At 39.0% G+C, this 27,742-nt stretch overlaps 1 protein-coding gene across 3 annotated transcripts; it reads right to left on the bottom strand.

The window, feature by feature from the left end:
- Window positions 1-100: 100 nt before the first annotated feature.
- thrap3a (thyroid hormone receptor associated protein 3a) lies at window positions 101-15,642 on the bottom strand. Of its 3 annotated transcripts, none has more exons than XM_005925561.3 (11): window positions 15,475-15,642; window positions 10,425-10,569; window positions 7,087-7,998; window positions 5,796-6,467; window positions 5,526-5,698; window positions 5,223-5,334; window positions 4,855-4,939; window positions 3,511-3,692; window positions 3,213-3,402; window positions 2,939-3,082; window positions 101-1,528 (listed from the first exon to the last, which is right to left on the bottom strand). In XM_005925561.3, exons 2-11 carry the CDS (start codon window positions 10,544-10,546, stop codon window positions 1,289-1,291), a joined length of 2,832 nt encoding a protein of 943 aa, XP_005925623.1. In that variant the 5' UTR covers window positions 10,547-10,569; window positions 15,475-15,642; the 3' UTR covers window positions 101-1,288. The 3 variants fall into 3 exon arrangements, with proteins under 3 accessions (XP_005925623.1, XP_005925624.1, XP_005925625.1); XM_005925562.2 differs by lacking the exon at window positions 15,475-15,642 and adding an exon at window positions 10,656-11,236; XM_005925563.3 differs by lacking the exons at window positions 10,425-10,569; window positions 15,475-15,642 and adding an exon at window positions 9,029-10,409.
- Window positions 15,643-27,742: the final 12,100 nt, after the last annotated feature.

The following is a 27,742-nucleotide window of genomic DNA, read 5'->3' as shown; positions in this document are numbered from 1 at the left end:
GGACCCTGGGAGCACCATCATTTCCATAGACAGTGGTAAATAAAGATAACCTAAAAGACTGTAAAGATGCTTTTTAATTAAAGACACATACAGACAAATGTCAAAGTAATCAGTGTTTCTTTAATTTACAGTCTCTAAGAAAACAAAAACAGTGACCACAACTATTTAAAATATGCAATATTCCCTAAGAAGTCAACCTTAAAATTTTAATCTGTAGGCCTATAACATACGCAAGTAAGACCAGTGCACCCACAGCAAGGTATACTTGTACTTGCATAAATGAGCCTAGAAACAAATAACATTGATATGCACAGAATAAACATTCCTGTTCTGTTTTACAAACTTGGATAGACTCTATACTAAAATTTTTAACTACTTCTCTCATTGCGTTAACAGTTGCACACAGTTAGCATCACTGCTAAAACCTGTTTGGTTAAATAAAAGCTTGCAAACATAAAAATGACAATACAATCTATAGCAGTGAAAACAAATTCTCTGTTACAATCAGAATCCTGCGTGGCCAAGTACAAATACCAAAATTAAAGTCTTTGCAGAAAGAAAATCAATATCAATATTATACACTAAAGTGGTATCCAAAAACAAGCTAAAGCTACTATTCGGATAGTAAAATGTTTCACAAGCTTGTTAAAAGGCTTTTAGCTAGTGCTGTAAAATGGTTGTATGCTTTATAATGACAGACTGCAGGGCACAATCTATGACCCTGTGCAGTTTGGTCCCATTGTCAGATCAGTGTTATTTCTGCCAAATTGGCTGGACTGTGGTGTTTTATGTCATCACCAACAACATACTTATTGCTGAGACATAGCTCAGAAAAACATAACATATAGTCACTGTTTGCAAATTAAATTAGATTTTAATATATTTGCAGTACAATAATTTATCTTGTTGCCTAGCTGATTTGATCAAAAATCTGCAGTTCTTTTTTGTGTTAATTCAAAATTGCAAGTTATTTTCTAACCATCCTAACCAAAAAAGTGTAAATATTAATATAATGCTGCGTGAAAGAGATTTTAATTTACCAAAATAAAGCAAAAGCATAAAACTTTAAACTTGACAAGAAACTGCATTTCACTCTTAAACAGCGCTTTTACTAGTCTTGATGTAGGAAATGGTTGTGTCAAGTCTGAAGAAGTGAAATTAAAGTAATATGTTTCATGGGAATATCTTAAAACATTTAATCTGCATTTATTGATCCATTGGATAAAATCACTCAGTCAGATCTTGTGAGAACACAAAAGATAAGATTTTCTGCAGATTCCTTTGCTGCTCAGATGTTCTCTCCATCAACTTCTGCCCTTTTATGGTCCTGTTCTGTCTCTTCTCTCTGCATGCCACCTTGCTCGTCATTGACCTGGAATTTATCGAGGCCCCATTTTGGATAGATGATATTGGGGCCTCCAGTGGCTTTGCGGATAAGGAACCTCGCTCTTCCGCGAGTTAAACTTCCCCTCCCTCGACCTCGATTGTCTGTCCACTTGGATTCTGACTCTTCATCTCTGTCATCGTGCTAAAAATGTGGGAGAATGTGAGAGACATATGTCAAGGCTCAAATTCAACACATTAAATGCTGAAGCTGAAAAACAATTTTTTGAAAAATCTATGTTAGCCCTATGATCAGCTAAATACCATTCAAAGGAGAGAGTAGTCAGTTTATTCACTAACCAGGCTGCTAGCTGTCGCTAGGTAAAATCAGCCACAAAGAGGGTACTACACCAGAAATCTCCCTGTGACCCTTATGGTTACTAGCAGACTATAGCAATTTCTCATACTTGCATTGAAGACTGAACATTCGTTACTACTCGCTGAGTGGTAGTGAAAAAGAGCAATGCAAACCTGAAGAACAAGAACAACTTTCCTTTTAAGGGTCAGATGTTTCTGGATTTTTGTTACACTTTTAACAATTTCACTACTGCTCAGCTAGCAGTCGCTTTGTGGTTTGGCAGGCAAATTACAGGTCACCGTGGCAACTTCATAATATCAAATCAAATCACTTTTTATTCTCACATCACATGTGCAGGTACACTGGTACAGCACATGCGAGTGAAATTCTTGTGTGCAAGCTCCACAAGCAACAGAGGTGTGCAAAATACAATAACATAAGAACAATGCTAAAGCTGTTTGGTAGGGCACCATGCCTTCTTTGAAAGCACCTTTACTTTCATTGAGTGACTGCATGCAACCACTCACCAACTAGCCAGAGAAGATACATTTTCTTCCCTGGTGAGTTAAGGGGTTGACGACTCTGCTCTAGGCCTGCATGATTGGGTCGTTAGCAACTGATTTCACAATGACACCAGCAACCACTTGTTAACTTGTTGGGGAATGCACATTTTTCCACAGTGACCAGTGGTTGCCAGGAAGTTACTGGCAGGTCTATAACCCAGTGTAGCTGAGGTATAAGTGTTTAAGCTGATGGATGGCTGAATGGACAGATTTTCACATTTTGAATTTGATGCCAACAATGTAGTAAAATCATGACAGGGACATGTTTACCACTATTTGCATCACCTCTTCTTTTAACAACCATTCTAAGCATTTGGCAGCTGCTTGATATATAATTCCAGCTGGTCAACAGTTTAGTCCTCCTTAGTCATATTCATGGCTTCATAATGCTCCACATGTCGGACGAATAGATGTAGAATGCAGCCAGGCTGCTTTAGCACCGGGAATCGTTTACTGTGGAGCCATGCTGCTATTAATAAACAGAATGGTGCCTGGGTGGCACCATACATTGCTTCAAAACCTGTATGTATTGTTCAGCATTTTTTCAGACCCTCAGTTTTCACTAGATGTGCAGTTTAAATGTTTGGCAAATAATTATATGCTTCTATTGTTTACATTTAACACAGCCTCTAAATATTTTCAGAAATCAAGGTTGACAAAATAAGGAAAGAGATAAGGAATGAGAAAACCTTACCAAGTAATATTTTTTGCTCTTGGGAGTATATTCTGGGTTCCAGTCTTCACTTTTTTGGTGTACAACCATGCTTACAGGATTACTCTGTGAAATGTTACCCTGATAGTTCCCTTTGCTCCAGTTCCTTCCACGTATTCTTACTTGCTATAATTGGAGAAAAAGAAAAGATGCTCAAAATATGCAATACATAGTGATACATAGCAAACTGTCTATGATGGGAATTTTACATTATATTGTAGATATTACAACAAATCAAGCTTTTTATTGGTCTTACAAATCCTCCATGTGGATGTCCACTTTCAGCTGAACCTGATGATTCCCTTTGGCCCAGTCGGTTTTTATTAAAGTCTCCATTTTTTGAATCAGGTTTCTCTTGGGGTAAACCTTCATCTTTGTTAGATTTGGAGGATGAGGAAGATGAGGATGAAGTGGAGCGAGAACGTTTCTTCTTCTTCTTGCTTTTCCTGCACAAGGATTATCATGCAAGCAAATTCTTTACATGCAGCTGTTTATAGTGCAAGATGATTATGTCATCATAATGGTAGATACAAGTACAAAACAATTGTGCATACTTTGATTTCTTGTGGTATTTATGGAAGTTTTCCACAGATCTCTCTCTGCTAGAATCTGGGGAATCTCCCGCATCTCTTCCCTGATCCTCGTTATAATATCTTTCATGGGTCGAATATTTTTTACGGCGTTCAATATCCAAGCGAAGGTCCATTGGGTCACCCTTGATTTTTTCCCCTCCATCCTGAGCAAAATCAAAACAGAACACAATGTCGTGGATAGACTTTGGATTAGCATGTGGAGGGCTGTCAGTCTTCTCTGAGCTAAGCGGATTTGTAAACTAAATAGTGAAGTGCAGGGAAAAAGGGCAAAAACCCAGGTGACAACCAGCTGGCATGAATAAAACCAAGCTATTTTTGAGTGGATTTTGAGTGCATTTAATAGGCCAAGCCAGTAGTTTTGCATGTTTTTAGTGTTTCCTAAACATCTACTTTTCCAAATCTTATGTTTTGATGATCAAATTTTACATGACTTCCTGGTCACAAAAGTCTTCATAATTTCTTTAGATAGGTGGTTCAGCACAGTTAACATGTAGCTAGCCTTATCCATCCAATCTATTCAACAGCAATAAAATATCCAGCAACAGATTCACTTATTTAAATTCCTAAACTTCAGCAACATCACATACTCGTGTTTTTCAAAACACAAAGGTTTGTTAAACTTTCAGGCCATAACAAGTTGAAATCATGTCATATCTTATCATATAGTATCATGAACCAACACCAATGGATGGCAGGAAGAAATCAGAAACCCTAACCCTAACCCCGAAGTGTAAACATGGATAAAACATGCAAAACCACCAGTATGGCTCTTTCACAACAGTGACAGACAAGGCATGTGATTGTTCATGCTAATTTCAGTTTACTCAGTACTTAGTATTTCCTCTGCATGTTTGAGAGCTGACCAGATGTATCCATGCGCATCAATAAAGAAATACTATGATGTGTTTACTCAGAATGTTAAGCAAGTAAACGTAAGCACAGGCACATGAAGTGCTTGCTGTTGGTTATTTCCGTTCCTTATTTTTTTAAAAGAATACTTACGAAGACGATTGCTTAGAGTCCCTTGAACAGCTTTGGCACTGAGGCTTCCGTTTTTGACCTTATTTGATTCATTAGCCTTGGTCAGGCTTGTGCCCACAATACAACCCATTCACCATGTGAGGCGATATAACAAACAGCAAAGTCAAAGTGCCTTATTTTGCATTTGCTTTTCTTAGACTTGAGCATCTCCCTTCAAGGAAAGCCATGGGCTTTCGGAGAGTGCAGTCTAAAGGCATGTGGCTTTCTCACTTGTTTGAAGTTGTCTTATTCCAATATACTTCATACGTCAAAATGTTCAGTCACCTTGTAAGTGCCATCCTCTGAGCTTTTCATCGCCTCAAAAAGTTGAGGGTGTTTCTTAAAAGCACTTGGTGAAACATCGATTCGCCTGCAAGAAAGAAATCAAGATGGGATAAAAGAAATGCAAGACACGTGCCATAACAAACAAACGGTCAGCAACACTGAACTGGAAAGACAACACGAAACAGAAAAAAAGAAAACTGCTGGGAAAGTAAAACTGACCTCCACCAAGCATGAGAACAAATAAGCCAAGATAGTCTGTAGATTATCAGGGAGGAAAGGTGAGAAAAAAATACCTGAAAGCTGTTAAAAGAGGAGGTGAAGCCACAGCACACTGAAGGTGAGAGGGGTCACTCAATAGGCGACTCTACCTGTGTATCTCTGGACTTTTTCTTGGCTTCATCATTTCCTTCTCTGCAGCTTGTCTTTGGTACAAGGTGAATCGCTCATTTAGAGTCATGCCAGAAGATGGAAAGTGCTGAGCTGATTTGGTAACAAAGTAAGAAGCAAAAGCTATGGTTACGTCACATTTTATTCAAGAGGCCATTGTGAATAATAATGCTGAAAATCAGTCAAGACAAAATATTTGATTGTTCTATGAATTTTGCATCATAGAGGGTATCGAGGGTAATGATTTGCAATCGCTCGATATGGTTTAGACACAGAAGACTCACCTTTGATGTGGTGAACAATGGTGACAATGTGCTGAGCAAACAGCTCAGAGGGACTTCGTTGTAACTGTGCAGCCTTTACATGCTGGAAGATGGAGCGAAATTCCTGATCCTTTTTAGAGGACTGCACAAGGTCCTGAGACAACTGTCGCTCTTCAGCTAAAATATCTGACGAACTGAAATGATAAGTTCTTTAGTCTCTTGAATTTCTTTTGAATGAATAATGACATAACATTAAAAAAAGAATTATTGAACCTATTGAACAAGGCTTACCTTATCAGGCTATCTCCAAGGAAATCCATTCTAACATTAAATTTTGCTTCCTGTTTTCTTGAGGACATGACAGGCGGGTCCTCTACTCTGACCTCAAACGTGTCTCTGTCAGAGTTCCTCCGCAATGGTGGTGTAGGAGATGGGATAGATAGAGATTCTGCCGTCTTCCTGGCTTTACAAATCAAGTCTGGGGACAGTTCTTTGAATTTTCCCGTTAACTCCCTTTTGGCAGCGGCAGTGGCTGCTGTTTTATCCTGCTTTCCACTGAGATAAAGCTCCTCTGCTGTGGCATCTTTGTCACTATTAGCTAACTTCTGCCATTTCGCAAAGCACTCTTCAAACTGTTCTCGGGCTGATGGAGCGACCTTGGTCTTTGGCTTATAGGACACTTCTCCATTATTCCAATTTTTTGGAAGTGATTTAAATTGAGGCTTAATGATCATCTCATCCTCTTCTTCCCCATCAGCAGACAGAAATGGTGAGGCTTTGAAAAAGCTGTTCAGAGACACTCCAGCATCATTATCCTCTTTGTATTTTCTTGATACAGAATCAGAGACAACTACAGAAGCTTTGCCATTTACTTTCTCTTGTTCCATTTCCATACAGTTTGCTTCTGCGTTCCTGGCATTTTCTGAAGCAGATTTAGCTTTAGCTTTAGCTTCCTCCCAAAACCTAAAGAAGGAAAAAGAGATAAAAAGCTCTGTCTAACTCGAAAACCTGATTGTGAGACAGCTGCAAAAATGAAAATAACAGTGAAATATAAGCATTTTTTATCAGGGAAGCACTTTAGTAATGAAAATAAAGAAGAAGAAGGATGTTGTTTTCACTTGGAAAACCTTTAGAATTCCTGTAAATGGATACAGTAGCTGAAGCTTGCAAAGTTTATAAAATACAAATATGAAATGGTTGTGTAGTTTACCCAAAGTAAAGCTCAAATGAACCTGCTGTCCATTATTGGACTACCAAAAGTATATTTGTAATGGCTTCTGGTACATTTGCCTCATGTTGACTTTTTTTCATTGTTTATTGTCGCACCACTGTCTGCTCAGCTCTGATACATACTCTGTTACATGTCCTGCACACACAGCCGAGCCAGGCTACTTATTTGTAATAGATTTCTAACTAATTTGTAACTATATTGCTGGAAAACCTAATCTATCCATTAATATGAAATCAAACCCAAAAATCCACAATCTGCATTATGTGAGGCTCCAAACAGAAGAACCAAACAACAATTTGTGTTTCAAGTTACTAAAAATTGTCATGAGTGTAAACATAAAACTGGTCTTACTTCCTGAATGCAATGGAGATTGCTGTTTTATCTCTATCCAGGTAGTCTTCTTTGGAGATGTCAAAGCTGGAAAGGATTTGATTTAGACCTTCATTTGAAGGTTTTTTAGCCGAGGATGAACCACACACCATCTGCCAGGTGGGGGTGCCATTGGGTGTGATGCCTGTGTTTTTAGTGGGGCTAGACTGGTTAGCCGTTTGGCTGCTCTGACCAACAGTAGCAGCAGAGCCTGCCAGCGGACTGTTTTTCTTTGGACTGCTGCTGTAGTTTGTCAGGCCTTTCCAGTTCCCCTCAGTTTTCCCACCGCCAGCACCTTCTATATCATCTCCTGCCAATAACTCAACACGCTCCCCTGACTCATCCTCTCCCTCTCCTCCCTTTTGAACGTCCTTGGAAGCCAGCTGCTCATCTTTCACATCTTTTGAGGTTTGGTTAGCGAGCAGGGAGGCCGGCCTGCATTTAGGAGAGGAGGAGTGTGATGAGGCAGAAGAATGCTGCGAGTGTCTGGATAAAGGAGAACAGGATTTGTCGGACTGGTGAGATTGACCATGAGGGGAGGTCCCACAGTGTTTCTGAGAGCGTCCTTGTGAATGGTTTTGATGTTGTTTCTGTTGCCAATGTTGTTGCTGTTGTTGTTTCTGATGATTTTGTTGCTGTTTTTGAGGATGCTGCCTGAAATTCTTCCAGTTCTGATGATAGTTGTTGTTATTGTAGCCACGTCCACCTCGTTGGTAGCGTCCACGTGGGAAGTAGCCCCGTCCTCGACCCCTGAAGTTATATGGCCTACGGAAGCCGCGGTGATAGCCCCGGAAGTCCCGGTTGTTCTGGTAACCTCGCGGATATTTCTTCTCCCGGTTATAGGATGGAGAATAAGATCTTGATCTTGATCTTGACCTTGACCGAGATCTAGAGCTGTGAATGAATAAAGAAGACAACGAAAACATTACGTTTATTTCTACAGAGTTTGATATAGATACATTTTCTCAATAATGTATTGCCTCCAAAATAGAAACAGTAGATCTTATGTGAAACAACACTACCAGAAACTATAAACCACCTACAATTAACAGTTTAGAGCTGAGACAGACAGATGCTTGGTTAATATAAAAGGGAAAAAGGTGGAGCATATTTGCTTTGGCTCAATGACATACAAAACTAGGAGTACTTGGATGATTGCTTACAACTGTTTAAAAAAAACAACGTTTATTGCTGGTCTGAAAAATTGAAATGACATATCTATTCATAACTATTCAAATTCTAGGGAAGTTTACAGAAGAAAAAACACACAGCTCCTATTATTCAGGATCATTTTGAAAATAATAACAACCCTTAATATTTTGAAACAAATGTTTTGAAAATAATCCTTAAATTCTGTGACGATGTATAACACTTGAATATATGTTATTATGATAACACATGGAGAACACAACATGTTGCGGAGCATACTGCAAGGTCAGATTAGACCACAGGGTGGCGTTGCTGCACTTCCAATAAAAAGCCTCCCACAGCGTGCTAGCCTTGACTTTTTACCAGGGCTTCAGATTATAACAGTCTGTTCTTCAGTTTTCTCAAATCAGCAATTTAATCAGAACACCATGCTTTTAAAAGTACATTTCAACACTGTGTCCACAGCTGTCCACTGTCATATTTGAGAGTATAACTGTTTCAGACTTCAAAGTAGTAGTGCAAAGTATCTACTGCTACTTGTATTTAACTGCATCTTCAGCAGCTTTTATAAAGGATGCATTTCTCACCACCACCCTCCTAAAATGTTAAGAGTATGAAGTGATTTACAAATAATTTAAAATCTAAAAAATGCTACAGAGCAAAAGTCTAGATTAATGAATTAAAGCTGTGCCAAAGTACATGCAAACATAATACTAAACTAGATAAATGAACTTAAATTTTAAAAAAAACGAAATAAGAGAAGCATGTAACTCACCTAGTGTGCTTTCTCATTGGAATACAGAGGCAGTGCAATGAGCAGCACTGCACAGTGCGAGCTACAAATACTGCATCTCCTCTGCCCAGCTCTGGTGGAACAGGGAGTCACATGGACCGTATAAGGGTGGGAAATCTACTACTGCCTGAATTCTTTGACTCTATGCCTGCCAGTTAAAAGGGCTTTTCAGCACGTTTGGAGAGGATTAATGACAGAATATTGTGTCACACATGGCAAATCTGTTCCACCAAATTGTTGTGGATATTATTTTCTTTCAGCTTCCTGCTATGACTTGTCAGTGAGTAAAAAATCGGCCAAGCGAGAGCTCAGACCATGTACTTCTGTAAACTGTGGCTCTAATTACTAAGTGTGTTATAGCAAGATCAAGTAATGTTGGAAAGAAAGAGTTTAAGCTTCGCACTGGCAACATTTGACAACATGTTTCCACCCAGCAGACTGTCAAACCTGCACCTTTAAATGCTCTTTAACCTGACAACTGTTTCTTGTTCTAACATGCTGCCCATGTAAAACATGCAGGAAATTAACTATTTATTTGTGCGTGCGTGTGTGTGTGCGCAGAGGGTGGGCGGGGATATGCTTTTTTCTGTTTTTGTATTTACATTTTTGTTGTTTTCAAACTTGTACAAAGGTGTGCATTCACACTTTTCCAGTCCTGTTTTGCCTTCCCACAAAGCCATTTGCACACGTGCAAGGTAGCTTCAGGAAGAGTAGACCATTAAATTCCTTCCATAACTCTTATTTATGCTAATTTTAATACAAGCTGTAACACTGCCAGGAAATGAGCTAGCCTGTCATTTTATTGCCATTCAGGCGTCACTCTACCAGTAGCGGCAAAGGCATCAGACTGAAGCCTTACTGTTTCTTACGAAAGCACATCAAAGTCAGCAGAAAACCCTTCAGTCAAAGCTTCACGACATAAAAGCACATCACAAAATGCCTTTCAAAATACTGTGAAATGTGGTACAAAACATTCCCATATGCCACTGTGCAATATTATATTAGACTACCTTAACTAAATTCACTAACCGGGAGCTGAACTCTCAAATATTAATTTCCTGTGGATACAGAGCCTGACTCAAGAGTTTGGGTAGGACTCAAAGGCTCTAATATGCTCCACCAGCTCTGTCTATTCATGTGAAAACCAAACTCTTTAAATCCTACAGATGGCAATCAAAGATACACAAAAATACACAGTGTGTTTCCAGTCAGCCACAATAAGATTTGCTACACAAAACAGATGAAAATGGATCTCAAGAATGAGTTTTTAAATTTTACTTTAACAACACAGATCTGGCAACTAGGGTGGAACTTTAGCAATCAAGGCAAATGCATGTTATCCGCTAACAAGCTGTTGCGAACGGAAGATCGCTTGTACCTATAGCGGTGCTTCCTGGACCGAGACCTGGAGCGACTCCTGGAGCGGGAGGTGGAACGGGATCTTGACCTGGACCTCGAGCGGCTCCGAGATCTCGAGGCTGATTTTGTGGATCTGGACATCACTGCACTCAGCCTACCTCTAGCTGTGACACAAAAATGTTTTACAGTCAAGTTAGGATTGCTGAATATGTATACGGTGCGCCTGTTTAAAAAAGAATTATGACATCACCTGTTCATTTGCAGGAACAATTGGATGAACAATAAAAGAAAGGATAAACAAATTTCAGGAAAGCCGGGAGTCAAAAATCCCTTAAATGAAAATGTCCAACAGAGATAAACCTTCCAAAATGAGCTTCAAAAACAGTCTTAAAGAAAAAGCTGCATGAAGAAAAACAACAGCTGTGAAAAAGGAAGAGGCCAATCTGTAATAGTGTAAGGTTTAAACAGAAGGAGTTTTATTTATCTCACTCATCATTTGCATAGAGGGCTGTCTTCTATCAGTCACCTGACTAGTTGTTTTTTCAGCCTACCAAAAATATTATAAAACAATTATTCAGAAATAATAATATAATGATAATATAATATTATTATGATAAATAATAATATAATATACAGTTATTAGTATGATAGATTGTTTTTCAATTTCCTTATCACAGAAGACCTGCAGAGCAACATAAAATAACTTAAAACTGGTGACAGAAATGTTGTGTCTCAGTTGACTGTGCAGAAGAAAAAGTTGCCAGTTTTTTAATAAGGCAAAATAATCGAGAAGACAAACCACCAATTTCAGTACTATTTGTATTCCTTTGGGTGTTTGACACTAACATACCTCTAAATATACCTACATACAACATATATATATATATATATATATATATATATATATAGGGAGAGAGAGATATGTTGTATATGTTGACCAGACTCACTGAGTGTATGACATATGAGAATCTGAATCAGAGAGACTTTATTAATCCCAGAGGGAAATTGAGTTGTCATAGCAGCAAATATACAACAAACATCAAGCACTCATATAAAATGAGTGTAGAAACAGAGATATTCATAAATATTAAGATAAATAGATAAATATAAATATAGGTATAAATATACATATACATATAAAATATAGAAATATAGAGACATTTATATATTAAGATGTGCTAGAGATGCTGCGTACAAGGGCTTATTTTGAGGAAGTCATAAAAGCCATGCTAACCATGTTAAATGCAAAAGCTGCTACTTGCATTTTTACACCACAGCATCGTATGTAATCAAGTGTAAATCTATTCACATAAAATGCATGGTAACACAAGCCTTGTTTAGTGGGGTTTTTTGCTTTTCCCCTTTTCATAACTTATTAAGAGCTTTCGTTACTGTTACACTTGCCCCTTGCCCGATCCTTTGTTAAATATTTAACCTACACCATGCCCAGCTAAAACCAGTTGATTTCCTCTGCAGCTACATAGAAATTTGCTTGTGGTTAATGCTCTGCTGTGAATCCGACACCACAGAGATGTTCTCACTGGATGTTCTCACTACATGGTCTGCACACACCGACCTCAATGTACATTAAACTTCAAAGGATGACTCTTCTGAAATCAGGGTTATGCTTGCAAACTTCCCGAATTGCACTTTCATAGTGAGAGGAGGAGTTTAGTAAGAGTCTAGTTTATTCCCTTCCAAGGCCCACAGGGCAATATCTGTGCCATATGATCCTCAGAGTACAGTAAAAGCTAGGGATCAAATAATTGATCTTTCATTATGAGAATCATCTTCAGAGATTTAGGAAGGAGGAAATTGCAAGCTACACATGGCATGGATTACAAAAGCACCGAATGCTATCACATGGTAGTCCCAGCGTGCATCCCCACTACTATTTTGGAGAGTATCGAAATAGATCCAATCCCTCCCACCCCCACCCAACTCTTTCACGTGCTCTATGAACTTCCCACTTCCCTCATTTCTGGTAGCTTGTTTTTTGGCTTTCAGAGAATAATTTCCTGAACGTCCAACCTAAATAAAGAGTTAACGCTGAGTTTAGCCTAATGTACACATTTCAGCAAAGGCAGACAGATGTGGTTCTTTGCAGCATCTGGTGGCTAAACAGTAAAATCAATTACTTTTTCATATTAGCTTTTGAATGAGTTTCAGCAGAAACTATGCACAAAAGATCTCTACAAAGCTGTGGTTACTCATTGCATTAAGACTGCATTATTAACACACCACAACCTCATTTCAGCATCACGTATGCATAAAATTAGATGTGTGACCATAACATTGTTTTTCCCTGTAGCTGGTAGAATAAGACAACGAGATCTGTTTTGATAGCGTCACCCTGAAAGTTCAATTGATAACCAGCTGCAGCTGTCTGTGCTCCACAATGTGTGGTCGACAGTCTAATCACTGAGATTGCACCCTCTTGGAAAGGCAGGAGGCAGTAGGCCTTTAATCACTAACTACTAGATTTCTGAACACCATTACTCCTACTGACACACATGCATGCAAATCCACACAAATGTTATTACCAGTATGTTTTTGTCTGCTTCCTCATCCATATCCTAATAATGAATCTATCATTATGTATTTGACATAGCCACTACATTTGTGTCAACAACTTAGATTATTTTCATTATTTGTTTGCTCATAAGCAAATTCAAGGTTAAGGTCTAACCTGAGTCTTACTGGTTTCAATCCAGAGTTTTGAAGGGGGTTTTCATAGCAAGGTTTCTGTAACAAACACAACAGGAACAGCATGCAAAACTAGAAAAGCAGGTCTGCAGTCCAACTGCTAGAGAAGCAATGATGGTGAAGCGCGTGTAGAACGATGTGCTAAATAGATGTGCTCGAAAAATGAACAACATTAAAATGTCTGTTTAACACTGTCTGGTATTCATGTGGATACACACACACACACACAAACACACATGCTATTAAGGCTCCCCTTGGAGCAGTGAATGACAGCTGTGTAATCCTCATCAGCTGTTTATTTCATATAACAGCAAAAGTAGCTCTGATGAACAATGGTACAGCAACATGATACATAGCTCAAAGCATATGAGAAGAAACGCTCAATCATCTGCCCTATCATTAAGACTACCATGCCACAGTGGCAGCTGGAATCACATTTGCTATCTATATATGCCCCCAAGACACTCTTCTCTCTATTTCTGAAAAAGCCACAGCAACTGCCACTGGTACAGTGTTTGGTTATTGACGTGTGGCAGTCCCTCTTAGTATTCCCTCAAGGCACTTCACAGAGCAGTTGATGGATAACAAAGTCACTGGCAGCACAATTTAAGTTTGGGATTAATAGTTGAGCTTTCTTAGGAGGTTAATATCTTAAAAAAAAAGAGAAAGACTGTTTCTCTAACAGTTGTCTGACATTTGTTTGTCATTAAGGAGCTACTGTTGCTGCTCGAAAGACAAATGAGATTTCCTGCAGCATTATTCTCTAGTAATGATCAACAACGACAGATCAGGACGCTGTTCGACTTGGCACTGAGCTTTACCACAAGCAGCTTCAGCTAGCTTTCTGCAAAGCACTAAACACACGTCACACGAGGGGGAAATTTTGTTTTAAAGTATTTTTTTCATGCAGTTATACTGTCATGACAACAATCGGTAGTTTAGAGACTAACAAATGCCACTGAATAGCGTTTTTGGCACATATACTCCTGCCTGTAAAAAATGGCAGACGGCAGAGTGTCACAGTGGCATCCTTACAATCACATGCTTGCAGTTGTCTGTCATCACCACAGTAATGGACCTCTCCCGCATACAAGGGGGAACTCATCAGCAAAAGGTCCTCTCTATTTTGGTAAGTTGGGACCAGCCTGGAAAATCATGAGTTATACATTTACCTTATATTTCCAAAATACGCTCAGCTGTTGTTTATGTTCTTGTGGGCTGGAATCTCCATACAAACCCAGCGGCACTGCGTTTGTTTTTGTTGTTAATTAAGTGGTAGAATGTTTTCATTTCTAATTTATTTGAGCAAAGGTTATTACAGCAATCTGTAAAAAGTAATCGTTTCTATGCTCATTAAATACAACATAAAAGAAGCCACCACAGTGATGGCAATCACAGAGATAGAGTTCACACAATATCGAAAAGGAAACTAAATTATTTGTTATGTCATGTTATTCCCGGACAGCATATTTGGACATGGCACACCTTTGTGTTGTCAGTGTCTGTGTGTGTATGTGTGCTTTGTTTGCTAAGAAGGCTCAACCTCATAGAGGATGCCACAGTACAGCAGGATACAGGCTTGGTAGTATTTTCAAACCTTTTTTTTTTTTTTTTGCCTCTGTGGTCCATAGAAATAGATTCAAGCTGGATCTCAAACCCCAAACAGACAACTGCAGACACAGTTCTTTCTGCTATATATGACTTGGCAGGCTTGATTCCAGTTTGGAGCTGTTTACTGTAGGTGGAGGGACAGCTTAGAGAAACGTGTAATCACAAAAGTCATTCTTTCATTGGGCTAACCACCAAAGACAACAGTCAGTCATCTGGTGAAATTAAATGGCTCACTTTACTTTAAGTCCCCATTAAATCTATGGTGGTCTGAGGACGCACGTTGGGAACCTAAAAAAGGCTTCAGGGCTCTAACAGTGACAACCACTATATGCATCTTCAGATCATTTAGTGACAGGGGTGAGAGGCATATCCTCAACGAGACAGTCAATGCATTTCTGTGGCCTAGAAAACATTCATATACGCAGAAAAATTGGTCATTTAAACCAAGAGAAAGACAATACATCGTGATAAGGAATAGACTTCTGATGTTTTATTTGCTTAATTAATATTTACAGCCTTGTTTGAAATGGCAGTTTATTCGCCGAGAAGGAACTTCACTTCGCGGCAAAGAAATTCATAGTTTTTTTCTTTTTTTTGTTGCGACAGATGATTCATGTGCTGCTCAACTTCCCCTTCACTTACTGTATTGTATCGTATTACACTTCACTGCCTCTGAAAATTATAATATTTCTATTACCTCTATTCGCTCTTCAAAAAACTGTTGCTAAAAAATAGGAAAGACTAAGACTTACCGGGTCGGCGTTATATTTCAGTGTTGTCGCGTCACATTCAGGAACCCTGGTAAAATATAGTAGAAATGAGTGCAGGCTTTTACTCCTTGGCGAACTCGTCTCTTCTATTGTACCCGACGGTGTGTATGTGTGTATGAGTGTGTGTGTGTGTGTGTGTGTGTGTCTGCGGTGTTTAGAGGGAGGGTGTGTGACAGCTCCGTGCTGCTCAGAGGTTCATATTTCCTTCCGCCTTCTCGCCACGATTTGTCAAAACACCTTCGCTACCTTGCAGTGAATGAGATTGGAGTTCTGTAGTCAGTGGGTTAGGATTAGGCTAATATGTCTGCTGTCCTTTTAATACGATCGTTTTTGTCACTAAAGCCTAATCCACAACTACAATTCACTGCGCTAAGCTTGTGTTCCTACACGGAGTTGTCCCTGCTGCAGCTTCTGTCTTACACAGTGGTGCTTTGTGCAGTTTATTATAACTCCACTGTGCAGGTCTTATATTTGACCGGGGGGGGGGGGCTTCATTTAGGGACCTATCACTCGTTTTGAACGCTAACCAGCTAGTTAACAGCATGAGTACTGAAATCTGTTTTTGCTCTACTGCTTGTATTTTCAAGCGAGCCTGAACAGGTAATACTATGAAGTGATGTGTGCTGCCTGTATCTTTATCATTCCGGTACCGTATAATTCTCCGCTAATATCAGTCTGGTTTTAAAAAACTCCTTTAAAAAAAAGTTGCCCTTTTCGCAGCAATAACTGATGATTTAAAAGATGGATGTGGTGGATCATAAAGTCGACCACTTGGATACATATTCCAACTTTAGCTGTCTTTTGTAGAGCGCCTCAAGTGGACACTGTAGGAATAGCAGGCTTTGGCCTTATCTTTCAGCTCTTGTGGTTGGCGCATAGTTTAAGCACTGAATGTTAGGTGCATGGCCAGTTTGACTGACAAGTGGATGCGGAAGCAGGCACCTGTAGCTAATTTTGGTCATGAAACTAGCCCTTGATTGTGGTTGTGGTGCTCTTCAGAGCATTTTGAATGCAATTCCAGGGCAAATAAAATGGGATTCTTCGCGGTTAATCGCACTAACTACACACACAAGGGTCAGTGCTCGAGCTTTTGTAAGAAAAACTTTGAATTATATTTTTATGCTACTTAGCACTAAACCGCAAACATTTGCACCTGTGTTGCACTCTTAGAATCTATTGATGCACTTTGCTATACACGTTTGCTACCATCAGCTGATATGATGCTCAATTAAGTGTCCACTTATGTTTAAAAATAAAGTCTCCTGTCCTTTCCAGATAATTCAAAAGCAATTGAGCGACTGAAGATTAAAATTTTGTATGTGAAACACACATAAGGTCCATTTCACTCCATATTTGATGAACTTGTTTAGTAAATTGAACCAGTAATTCCTGCAAATGCATTTGTAGTTGGCATAAAGCAACCACTGAAGAAACTAAGGGTGAGCCAATAATAAAAATAAAAGTGTGACGTATTATTTTCAGGGGACAAATTCAGTATTACTAAATAACCTGGCTTGTAATCGATTATTGTGAAATCAGCCCGGCTGTGAGAAATGCTGTTTTGAGTCAGCCCAACATAGTGAGTTTCATAACAACGGAGGAAAAAAAGGAGGACTGGCATTGGAAACAAAGTCTAATGGATTGCAGTTGTATGTATGACTAAGTCACTGGGAACAGAGGATCCATTCAGCTCCCTGAATGTTAATGAGATTCAGGTCATCTGTGCAATATTAAATAGAAGAAGTGTTTCTGACTTTATTGATATTAATTTAAAATAAAGATAATCTATGGTTTAAATATAAAATTAATGGTATGACTGATATGATATGTAGGACTGGATCTCTCAGGTTTTCCTTTTTAACCACTGATGATTTCCGACATCTACAAGCATTTATGTTTCATTTTTCCCATTAGCATTATAAAATATATACTAATATTAACACTTTTAAAATCTTACATTAACCTCTTTATGTATAACATTTTGCTTTTGATGTTATTTCTTGAATCTTTAGCACATAATGTAATATACTGTATAGTACTAACTGTCAGCTGTTTTAAGGGAGTATCTTGGGTGCATTTATTTATTTTTTATTACAGACTAATTATTCACACAACCCATCAATTCTGAGCTGAGGAGCATCCAAAAAGTCAAATAAAATAAAAGTCAAATTTCAACAGGTCATCGATAGCACACACTGCCTGTTTGAAGACCTGCTTGCGTACCAGTAATTGTGTGAATGCCTCACAGCATTCACACAATTGAGATCCTGTTTCTCTTTATTCTTTATCTTTTATTATTCTATTTGCTCCGTTTCTTTGCCGCTTAACTACTCCCTCAGTTTTCAGTCGATTTTCACCGTTCAAACTTTCAAACTGCTATTTCTGCTTTCGACTGCTATATCTTTTGGTGATGATAACTTTTATACTTTTTGAGATATTCAGCTTTTTATGCCATTTTTTTGGCCCATTTTGCTGACACATTATCAGAGTGATCACTAGTTTTGCTTGCCAGGCTGAGCCATGTTTTAGCTCAGTGATATGAGCAGCCGTTCTCAGACCAGGAGGCCCGGGTTTGAATCCTGCTTATGGCATCATTTTTTTCAGTTAACACTTCAACTGTTTAAACTCTTTTCCACAAAAATTTCAGCTTTTTCACCTCTTTTTAGCAAAATTTTCAGTTTTTCACTACTTTTCAGCACAAATTCCAGCTTCTTGAGCTGTTTTTAGCACAAACTTCAGCTTCTTTTCCTCTTTTCAGCAGAAAGTCTGCTGAGTCACCTCTTTTCAGTACAATTTTAAGCTTTTTCACCTCTTCTTAGCACAATTTTCATCCTCTTCTGCTCTTATCAGCACAATCTTCAGCCTTTTCACCTCTTTCCAGCACAATTCTACTGCACAGTGCACATTTTTTTTCTCTCATCATATCTTTGTTTGAGATTCTAATTGGTTTGGCGCAGTGGGCTGCGCAGGTGGCGTAAGATCTAGTAGCAAGGGTTTGAGTACTACATGTGACAGATGCTGCACATCTTCCCTGCTTACATGTAATCTGCTTTCTTGACACTCTTCAGTGTAGTCTTTCAAATAAAGTAGTTTTCAGCAGAGTTCAGCTTCTATACAGTGTTTTCAACAGATAGCGCTCCTTCTTCTGCTGTTTTCAGATTCCACTACACGGCATTCACACTGCATTTTCGCAGGAAATGCAGCATTTTCTAGTTTTATTTTATTTTTTTTATATTATTATTAGTCCTTTATTTATCCAGGTAAAAAATCTCATTGAGTTTAAAAATCTAATTTCCAAGAGAGGCTTGGCATCATGGCAACAAAATCAAAATACATGTACTACATAAGCATACAACACTTAAAACAAATACAATATCCCGTGCAGATGTTGAAGAAGTATATCTTTCATACTCATCTGATCTATCCAGGTTAGCTATTTAATAGGAATTCATGAGAAGGTGTATTTGCAATGGAAATTCTTTCAACCATTAATGCGCCACTGTGTGCACATATTGCCTTGCACATCCTGCTCATTTGACTGATTCAAAATACGACTACCAGGAAAATAACACAGCAGAATAGTTGTGGTAGGTCGAGTAAAGTTGGGATCATTAAACATCAGTGTGATTGGATGATGCGAGCAAGATAATACAGGAAGTGGTGTGTTTGCTTGTTTTTGGTTGGTGATGTAAAAGTGACTACTGAGTTTGTCAAAGCCCAGTGCTTATCTTGCAGATAAGACTATCTGTATTTGTTTAAAAAAGCTAAGCAAATGACTTAGAGGAGCTAACATTTGTTCAGCAGTGTGTATTCAAAAAAGATGTGCACGTATTTGTTAGAAAGTATTTTCCTGTTTTCCAAACATAATATCGGGACTTATTTACACCCAAACTTAGGACAGTTATCCTGCCGTTTAGAATAGAATAGAATTCAACTTTATTGTCATTGCACATGTCACAAGTACAAGGCAACGAAATGCAGTTTGCATCCATCCAGAAGGGCTTTAGCCATGATATAGATATATTACAGAAATGGGTCTGTTATACGTATGAGGGTGCAAAAATGGGTTTACTATGGGTATGTTATAATGTACATGGTATGAAGGTATGTTATGAATATGCTATAAGTATGTACAGGCTGTAGTGGGTATACAAGCTATGTACAGGCTATGAACAGAACAGGATATAAATATGAAACTATACAGGAATATGGAAGTTATAAACAGTTGTAAAAGGTTGTAGAATTATAATTATTGTATTGTACAGGATGATTGTTTATACAGAAGTGCAGTTAAGATAAGTGAAATATGTGGCTACTTTCTACAGAGGCTATATAAAGTGCTAGTGGTTGTGGGTGTGTGTATGTTCAGTCCATTATTTTAACGTGGGTCAGATGTCAGGAGGCAGAGTTCAGGAGTCTGACAGCTGTGGGGGAAGAAGCTGTTCCGGTACCTGGTGGTCTTAGTCCGGAGGCTCCTGTAGCGCCTCCCAGAGGGCAGGAGGGTGAAGAGTCCATGTGATGGGTGACTGGGGTCTTTGATGATTTTCCCAGCACTTTTCAGACAACGCTTCCTGTAGATGTCTTTTATGGCTGGAAGTGGGGCTCCAGCGATGCGCTAGGTAGTTTTCACGACCCTCTGCAACGCCTTCCAGTCCGAGACAGAGCAGTTCCCGTACCAGACTGTTATACAGTTGGTCAGGATGCTCTCGATGGTGCAGCAATACAAGTTCACCAGGATGTCTGAGGACAGGTGGTTCTTCCTCAGAGTCCTCTGGAAGAAGAGGTGCTGGTGAGCCTTCTTGACCAGCTTGGAGCAGTTGGTCATCCAGATGAGATCCTCGGAGATGTGGACTCCCAGGAACTTGAAGCTGCTCACACGCTCCACAGCCGTCCCTTTAATGTAGATGGGTGGATGTGGGTCAGCATTCCTCCTGTAGTCCACGATGAGCTCCTTGGTCTTCTCTGTGTTGAGCAGCAGGTTGTTTACGTCGCACCACTCAGCCAGACGATCCACCTCCTCCCTGTAGGCGGCCTCATCGTTGTCATTGATGAGGCCAATCACCGTGGTGTCATCTGCAAACTTAATAATGGTGTTGGAACCATTGGTAGGTCTGCAGTCGTGGGTGAAGAGGGAGGAGAAGAAAGGGCTCATCACACAGCCTTGTGGTACACTGGTGTTCATCGTGATTGTAGATGAGCAGTGGTTATCGACATGTTGGGGCCGGTTGGTTATCAGTCTCTGGGGAAAACTACACATTTTCCTAATTGTAACAGCGAGATCGAAATTAACATATCACTTAACAGCAAATTACACTTTTTATTATACAATAATTTTTGGAAGTTAACTGCTGCACAATTAAAATATTCAGTATGAAATGGTGTCATGGGTATTTCTGCAGTTGGAAAAAGCAACGCACCAACATTTATGATTTAGTATGAACAAGAGATTTGTTTGACTTTTTAGCCAGCAGTATTCATCAGAAACTTTACACAGATGTTTCCCCAAGGATGAAATCATATTTACTTTGGTGGTCTTCTTACTTTTCCTCTAGCACTATAATCAAGATTGCATTTGTGGCTTTGAGTGACAGGATTTCGAGGAACCATTTCGACAACCACTGGAAGGCCTGCCATGAACTATGGACCAAATATTTCCACTTCCACATGCATTTCCGTGAATATAACCAACTGAAAAAACCTCCCAGCTAACCTAAAGCAGGAAACAATATGTTAAAATATGTAAATAAGATAATAACCATGAAAATGTATTCCCTGACAGCGTATAACCTCGACAACCCACTGAGATGGCCTTCCTTTAGCACCTACTCAGTGTGCCCTGTGGCCCCTTCTCATCCATCTCTCTCAGCAGCTCTGCATCATATCACCACTGTCCAGACACCAGGCAGGTTATTTTGGGCAATCCCTCTGACACCACCTTCTCGCTCTGCGCCTGGATAAAAGCGTTCATACTCCTCCCACTTTAAATCCTTCCCACCTGTTGGAGCTGTCCGTCTCCTTGCTGACATGCCTGAACACATAGAGCTTTAACATTACTCCTAATAACTGCACTTAAAATCCCCCGGAGGTTTACTGTGAACGCTTGTGAAGTCGTATGTTACACACAGATGGCACATGTAAAATGACCTGATCTCTCTGTCTATTTGAGCTGCGCTGGAGTGTGTTTGTTTTTTAAAAATACACCAGCTGTTCCACAGTTCAAATATTAATGGGATATAGCATAGATATTCCTTTTTCTTTTTTTTTTTTTTCTTTTTTTTTTAAATCATTTAATAAAAAAAGATATTTCTTTTTCAAGGTAAATCGTGGCGATCGTGGCTCAAGAGTTGGGAGTTTGCCTTGTAATCAGAAGGTTGCCGGTTCGAGCCCCCGCTTGGACAGTCTCGGTCGTTGTGTCTTTGGGCAAGACACTTCACCCGTTGCCTACTGGTGGTGGTCAGAGGGCCCGGTGGCGCCAGTGTCCGGCAGCCTCGCCTCTGTCAGTGCGCCGCAGGGTGGCTGTGGCTACAATGTAGCTTGCCATCAGCAGTGTGTGAATGGGTGGATGACTGGATATGTAAAGCGCTTTGGGGTCCTTAGGGACTAGTAAAGCGCTATATAAATACAGGCCATTTACCATTTAAGGTCTTTAAATCTAACAAAATAGTTCCAGGTAAACAAATATATTGCCAAGGGACAAAAAAACTGTTAGATGATTCCTTGCTGGCCTTTTTGCATAACGGTATTTTGATATGACCCATCTGGTTGTGGTTACTTCTTGTAAAGAGCCAAACTCCTCTAATAATTCTCTTTCTGGCTGAATCACCACCTAATTCATCTTTAGGGCACCGTGGTAGCAATTTCGTTAAAATAAAGCCTCAATTGTTCGAAAGAGAAAAAAAAAACTATTTTGGTCTTTCGCAATACCCATATTCAAATAACCAAATCGTTTACTCCCTGTGCTGATTAAAAAAAATTGCAGCTTGTGAAAAGTCAGAAAAAGTGTCAGTATGACACAGTCTGTGCCAGTTCACATATTACTTCCAGGCTCTGAGTCAGCTCAGTTTCTCACAATCCACAACCTGAGCAATTCTGAGATGCAACTGTCAGCTTTTAAAAACGGGGAGAAATGCTTGCTAAGCTTGATGATTTGAGGAAGATTTTTTTTAGCATATAAAAGGAAATTGCATAACATTTAGTCTGTTTTTATGGTTATGAAAGTGTTCAGTTGTAAGAAAAAATACTTAAAATGTTCTACATTTAAGATCCAACATAACTAAAATACAAGTACTCATTTATACCATTAGACTGTTAGTGTAGCTGTATCATTGTTTAAGGCAATAGCTGGTTAAGGTAGGCTGAATTATAACAAGTGAATGTGCTGTTGTTTGGTAGCATGATCTACATATGCTCATCATATGAAATCTAAACCTGAAATGTATCTGCAGCTAAAAAATTAATACGCTTGAGTAAAGATATTATAATTGCATCTGTTATACAGTAAAAGCACAACACGCTGAAAATTGTGTTGTACATACTGTAAAGCTACTAATATAGTAATTATATTACAATACTTTTTCATAAAAAATATCTTGTGTTAAAAGATTTTATGGACTATAAGGCTGGTTTTCAATAGCTGCAAATCCTTCAACACAAATATGTGTGTTTACAATCTTGTTATTTTTGTGTTTAATGCCCACTTCGGTCCATCGTTTCACGTCCAGCTTTCCCACCCTATAAATGATTACATTTGGCCAGAGAGTGAAAACGCACACACTATGACACCACTATCAGTGCTTACCTTTACCGTCACTGTTAACATCAGGCCATCTGACACCTCTCCTAGATGAATATGTCTCTTGTCCTCTTTGTTGTGAACACAGCCAACCCAACTGAGTCTGAGATGATGAGCACGTAGGCAAGACAGCTGCCCGTGCCACCAGAGGGTTCCATGACCCCCATCCAGAGCCTATTATCACCTTCTAGCCATTTCTGCGGGGCTCGATTCCACACCATTAAACCCTGTGTCAGCATTAGGCAGGCAAGAAATGTAGGAACCCAAGATGGGTATTTGGCATGAGGAGTTTAATAGAAGCTCTGATTATGAACAAATCAGACGTTTAAAATGAGCCAAAAAGTCATAAAACATTGCACAGCTTTACAAGAGTGAACCAAATGGCAAGATCAGTTTGTTCATAACATTGCTAAGCATGTCAGCTGGGTCGTTTTTTTCTTCTTTCATGGAGAAGAATTGTAATTATTTGAAACCACTATATCATGGCGGCCAAATAACAGATTGGCATGGTGGTTGTGACTGACAAAGAAAAATAGTGTAGAATTTCCCTTTATTTGTTCTTTCTATGGCATTAGATTTGGAAATATATCAGAGAAGATTTGGCAAGTTTTCCATGGGCACAACTCACATTCTCAACTCTGCTGCTCAACCCGCAAATTTATTTTGCTTATATTTGTGGCACCAAGTAAGGGGAAATTAACAGGTTTTCCAACAGTATCAGATTTTTTGCCAAAAAATTGTTACAACAAAGAAATAATCGGCCAAAAACAAATTTTCTTATTTTTTGTGCTAAGTTTGGATATTTTCACAAAGCTGTTCAACATTTAAAGGTTCTGTAACCAATGGCCATTTCATTATAAGCACACCTGTTCAGTTGTTTGTGTAAGCAAATATCTAACTGAGCGTTAAAATGAAGAAGAAAGGTGACTTAAGTGATTTTGAATGCAGCATGGCTGTTGTTTGCCAGACAGGCAGTCGTTAAATAAAGCTTCTTATAGCTGAGGCAGTTGGCTAAAATTAAGCCAGTTCTTTTACTGCAGCACTTTGAGACAGTTATCCATGCCTACCTTTGTTACCACTTGGCTGGATTACTGTAATGCACTTTATTTAGGGGTCAGTGCTTCATCCATTACTCATCTCCAGGGTGCAAAATACTGCAGCTCATCTTTTAACTGGCACTCGAAATTTTGAGCACAATTTCCCTGTTTAACCTTCATTTCACAGGCTGCCCATTCCTTTTAGGACTCATTTTAAAATTCTTTGAATTGCTTTAAAAGCCCTCCATGAGCGAGCCTCATCTTATCTCTCTGAGCTGCTCCAGCCTTATACACCCACCCGCTCTCTCGGGTCAGCTGATTAGCTGAATGTACTCAGCATAAACTTAGAGGAGACCGTGCTTTTTCTGTAGCAGCTCCCAAACTGTAGAACGATCTGCCTCTAGAGATTAGCCAGGACTCTTTTCTGCCTGTTTTTAAATCACTTCACCTTCACCCTAGCCTGTTTTGTTTTTTTTAGTTTTTTTTTTTTTTTAGTTGTTTTTTAGTTGAATGTATGTTGTTTTATATATTTTTCTTAATATATGGCTGTTTTAATATTTATTTTATTTTTGATTTTATTTTTGCCATTTTGTTTTATCTATTGTTCATAACTTATTTATTGTACAGCACTTTTGGTCTCGTGTTGGCTGTTGGACTTACTAAAATTGGAGAACAGAATAATTTTTAAAAAATGGTCTGGTTTGCTCAGTCTCAATTTCTGCTGTGATATTGTGATGGTATAAACAGAATTTAATGTAAACAATATATAAATAGCAAAGATATGTTGATTATTTGGAAACATCACATACTAATCAAATCCTGGAAAATGCACTTTAACTGTGGTAGAATCTAAATATTAGGAGTCAGGGGTTAGCTACTAGCTTGAAATGAAAACCAGAACAAAAAAAAAGTATGAGTCAGAACAAACTGCGTTTTATAACTTGACATGTCAGGCACAGTATGCAATTTCAAGCTACAAGCACAAGGATTTATTCTTAATATTTTTTAGGTACTGAATATCAATTAAGTATCGTCATTAGCGCCAAATGATGCAATTACAATATCAGCTACAGATGAGATTTATAGGTTTTTCCCAGCTAAGCATCAAATAATATTGAAATCCTCTTTGCAAGAGATCCTATGATCATCTTTTGCACGTTGAAATTCTAATTCTTTTAAGTGAAAACAGCTTACTAACTATTATTGTCTTTGTTCCAAGAGATAGTTCATTTGGTTTCTGGAACCAAAAACCCTTCTGGTCTCAGATCAGAAGAAGAAACCAAAACATTCTTTCCTTCCTTCTCTGTCTCTGCCCTGCATTCCCAATGTGCAAGAATAATAAAAAGAAGAAGAAGAAAAATAACAATATAAACGTGAGTCTAATGTATATATTTGTAGTGTTCAGTTTCCCCAGTGGGGTGGCTTCTTCTACTAAGTTTGGTTCTTAAGCCCCTCTTTACAGGGGCCCTGCCAGTAGCCCAGACCTAAATAGACTACCCATATGATGCAGCAGGGCCTTCTCATAAAAGATGAACTCTCTCCATGCATGTTGCCCGCACCCACAACCCAGCAGCTGGGTCATTTGGAGTTACAACTATGAATGGTCTGCATCAAGTGGGGGGTTGTTGGTGGGCTCTGGGTTTCCATGTATGAAGTTTTGATGACTCAGCACCTGGGAGATTTGGAAAATCCAGTTCTAAAAATGTAGGCCATCGTGTGAAGTGCCAAAAGTGTTACAGCAAGCGACCAGGCTGGCAAAGCAATTTTACTCCCTAATACAATTCAATCTATCATGGACAACAAGTGGTAAGACCACGAAACAGCCAGTGATGACTAATAAATGATAAGAAAGTGAACTGCATTGGGATCTAATGCCACATGACATCAAATATTTCAGACTTAGTTTCCTCTTTGATGATTCATCTCTTTTTGCTTTGCATCCTAAGAAGTAATATCCTATTCGAGCACAAAAGGTACAGCACAGAGCACAGCTGTCTGAGACTGAGGCGCTTATTATGCTCTTGTGAACTATGGTAACACGTTGGCAAGTCTGAGAACATTTTGCCCCAGCGATACTATAAAGCAGATGTTGTGCTGTGATTCAGCCCTTTCAGAAACTGACACGTGAAATTTCCATCCCTTCTACTGTGAGAAAAAATGTTTCAGCACAGCATCAAAGACTTTTTTTCCACTTTCATATCATCTAATTAAAGACACATACAAATGATCAGACTGAAAGAGGAAGTGTCTTCATTATTTTCATTCGTTTACTTCTGGTAAAGATACGGGGCTTAAAGCTATAACTGTCGTACTGTTCATCTGGGGAGGAAACTATTCCCTCCTGCATTTGTTTATCTGAAATGCACCTGGAGCTTTATGGTGGATAAGAGAAAAACACTCCAACTTCCATCACACCTGCACCTTCTCAAACCCAAAGGAAACATCCCTCAGGGCAGCTAGATGCCCAAAGGATGATCTTTATTTAGGAGAGCAGCTGAGGCCGCCGCTCTCCATCCACAGCTTGGCACAGTCCCTGAGAGCCAGAGTTTGTGATGTTGTTAACTCAATAAAAAATATTACAAGCTCTCAAATCCCCAGCTGAAATCAACAGGACTGTTTGTGTTGAGGTAGGAGGATAAAGACTTGACCTGCTTTGACACTCATGCACGCACTGGGTAAAATTAGTACTTGTGCAAAGCCACCCAACCTTTACTGGCTCATCCTCCTGAACTGTCACTCAGTGTTACAGGCTGTCAACGGTTTCAATTACAGTTAGCGTTCCAGTGGATCACTGGTAACCTGAGAACATAACCAGGAGACAGGCAGCGTAGAGAGCGGCTACATATTCCATCATAAAACGTGCATATATCACATAATGACACCTGAGAAGTTGTTCCGCTTTTTTCCCTCATTGCTTTTCACCCTCCGGTGGTTTAAGAGATATACACAAAACCCATTGGAGATTAGAAACTGCAATATTAAGCAAGAGCTAATGCAACCATGCGTATAACTGAAGTTCAGTGTATCAGTTTTAGCATAGTGCTTTATTTAAAGGCCATTTCTAGAGAAACAAATGATATCTATGGGTGTATAAGGGTAATTGGCATGATCTGAATTATTTTTATTTGTTGATCTTTTCCTGATGGCATTTAAGGTCATCTTAGTAGCTGTAACTTAATCATAGCAATGAATGTGTGGCGTATTTTATCTTCTGGAGGTAGAACCCTAGGGCTCATGGCCAGACCCTTAAGGTCACTGTGGCAAATGAGTAACATAGAGAGCTGAGGCATCAGAGTTCAAGTGAATATTTTAGCTATAACAGCTGTCATTTCCTTTAATAATTCTTCAGTATACATCTACTAATGCTTGTTAGTTTCTCTAAACATGAGAAAGACTTAAGATCATATAATTCAAGGCAGGA

The sequence above is a fragment of the Haplochromis burtoni genome, unplaced genomic scaffold (assembly GCF_018398535.1).
Source record: "Haplochromis burtoni strain Fernald_Lab_line unplaced genomic scaffold, NCSU_Asbu1 Contig_84, whole genome shotgun sequence".
Taxonomy (NCBI): Eukaryota; Metazoa; Chordata; class Actinopteri; order Cichliformes; family Cichlidae; genus Haplochromis; species Haplochromis burtoni.
The sequence above is the reverse complement of the archived record's forward strand: the minus strand, read 5'-3'. Positions and strand labels throughout refer to the sequence as shown.

Coding starts and splice junctions, on each gene's coding strand:
- thrap3a (XM_005925561.3), bottom strand. CDS start 10,546: ATGTCCAGATCCACAAAATCAGCCTCGAGATCTCGGAGCCGCTCGAGG. Junction 7,999..10,424: donor TCCAGGAAGCACCGCTATAG/GTACAAGCGATC, acceptor ATTCATTCACAG/CTCTAGATCTCGGTCAAGGT. Junction 3,693..4,854: donor CAGAGGATGGCACTTACAAG/GTGACTGAACAT, acceptor GATTTTGCTCAG/GATGGAGGGGAAAAAATCAA.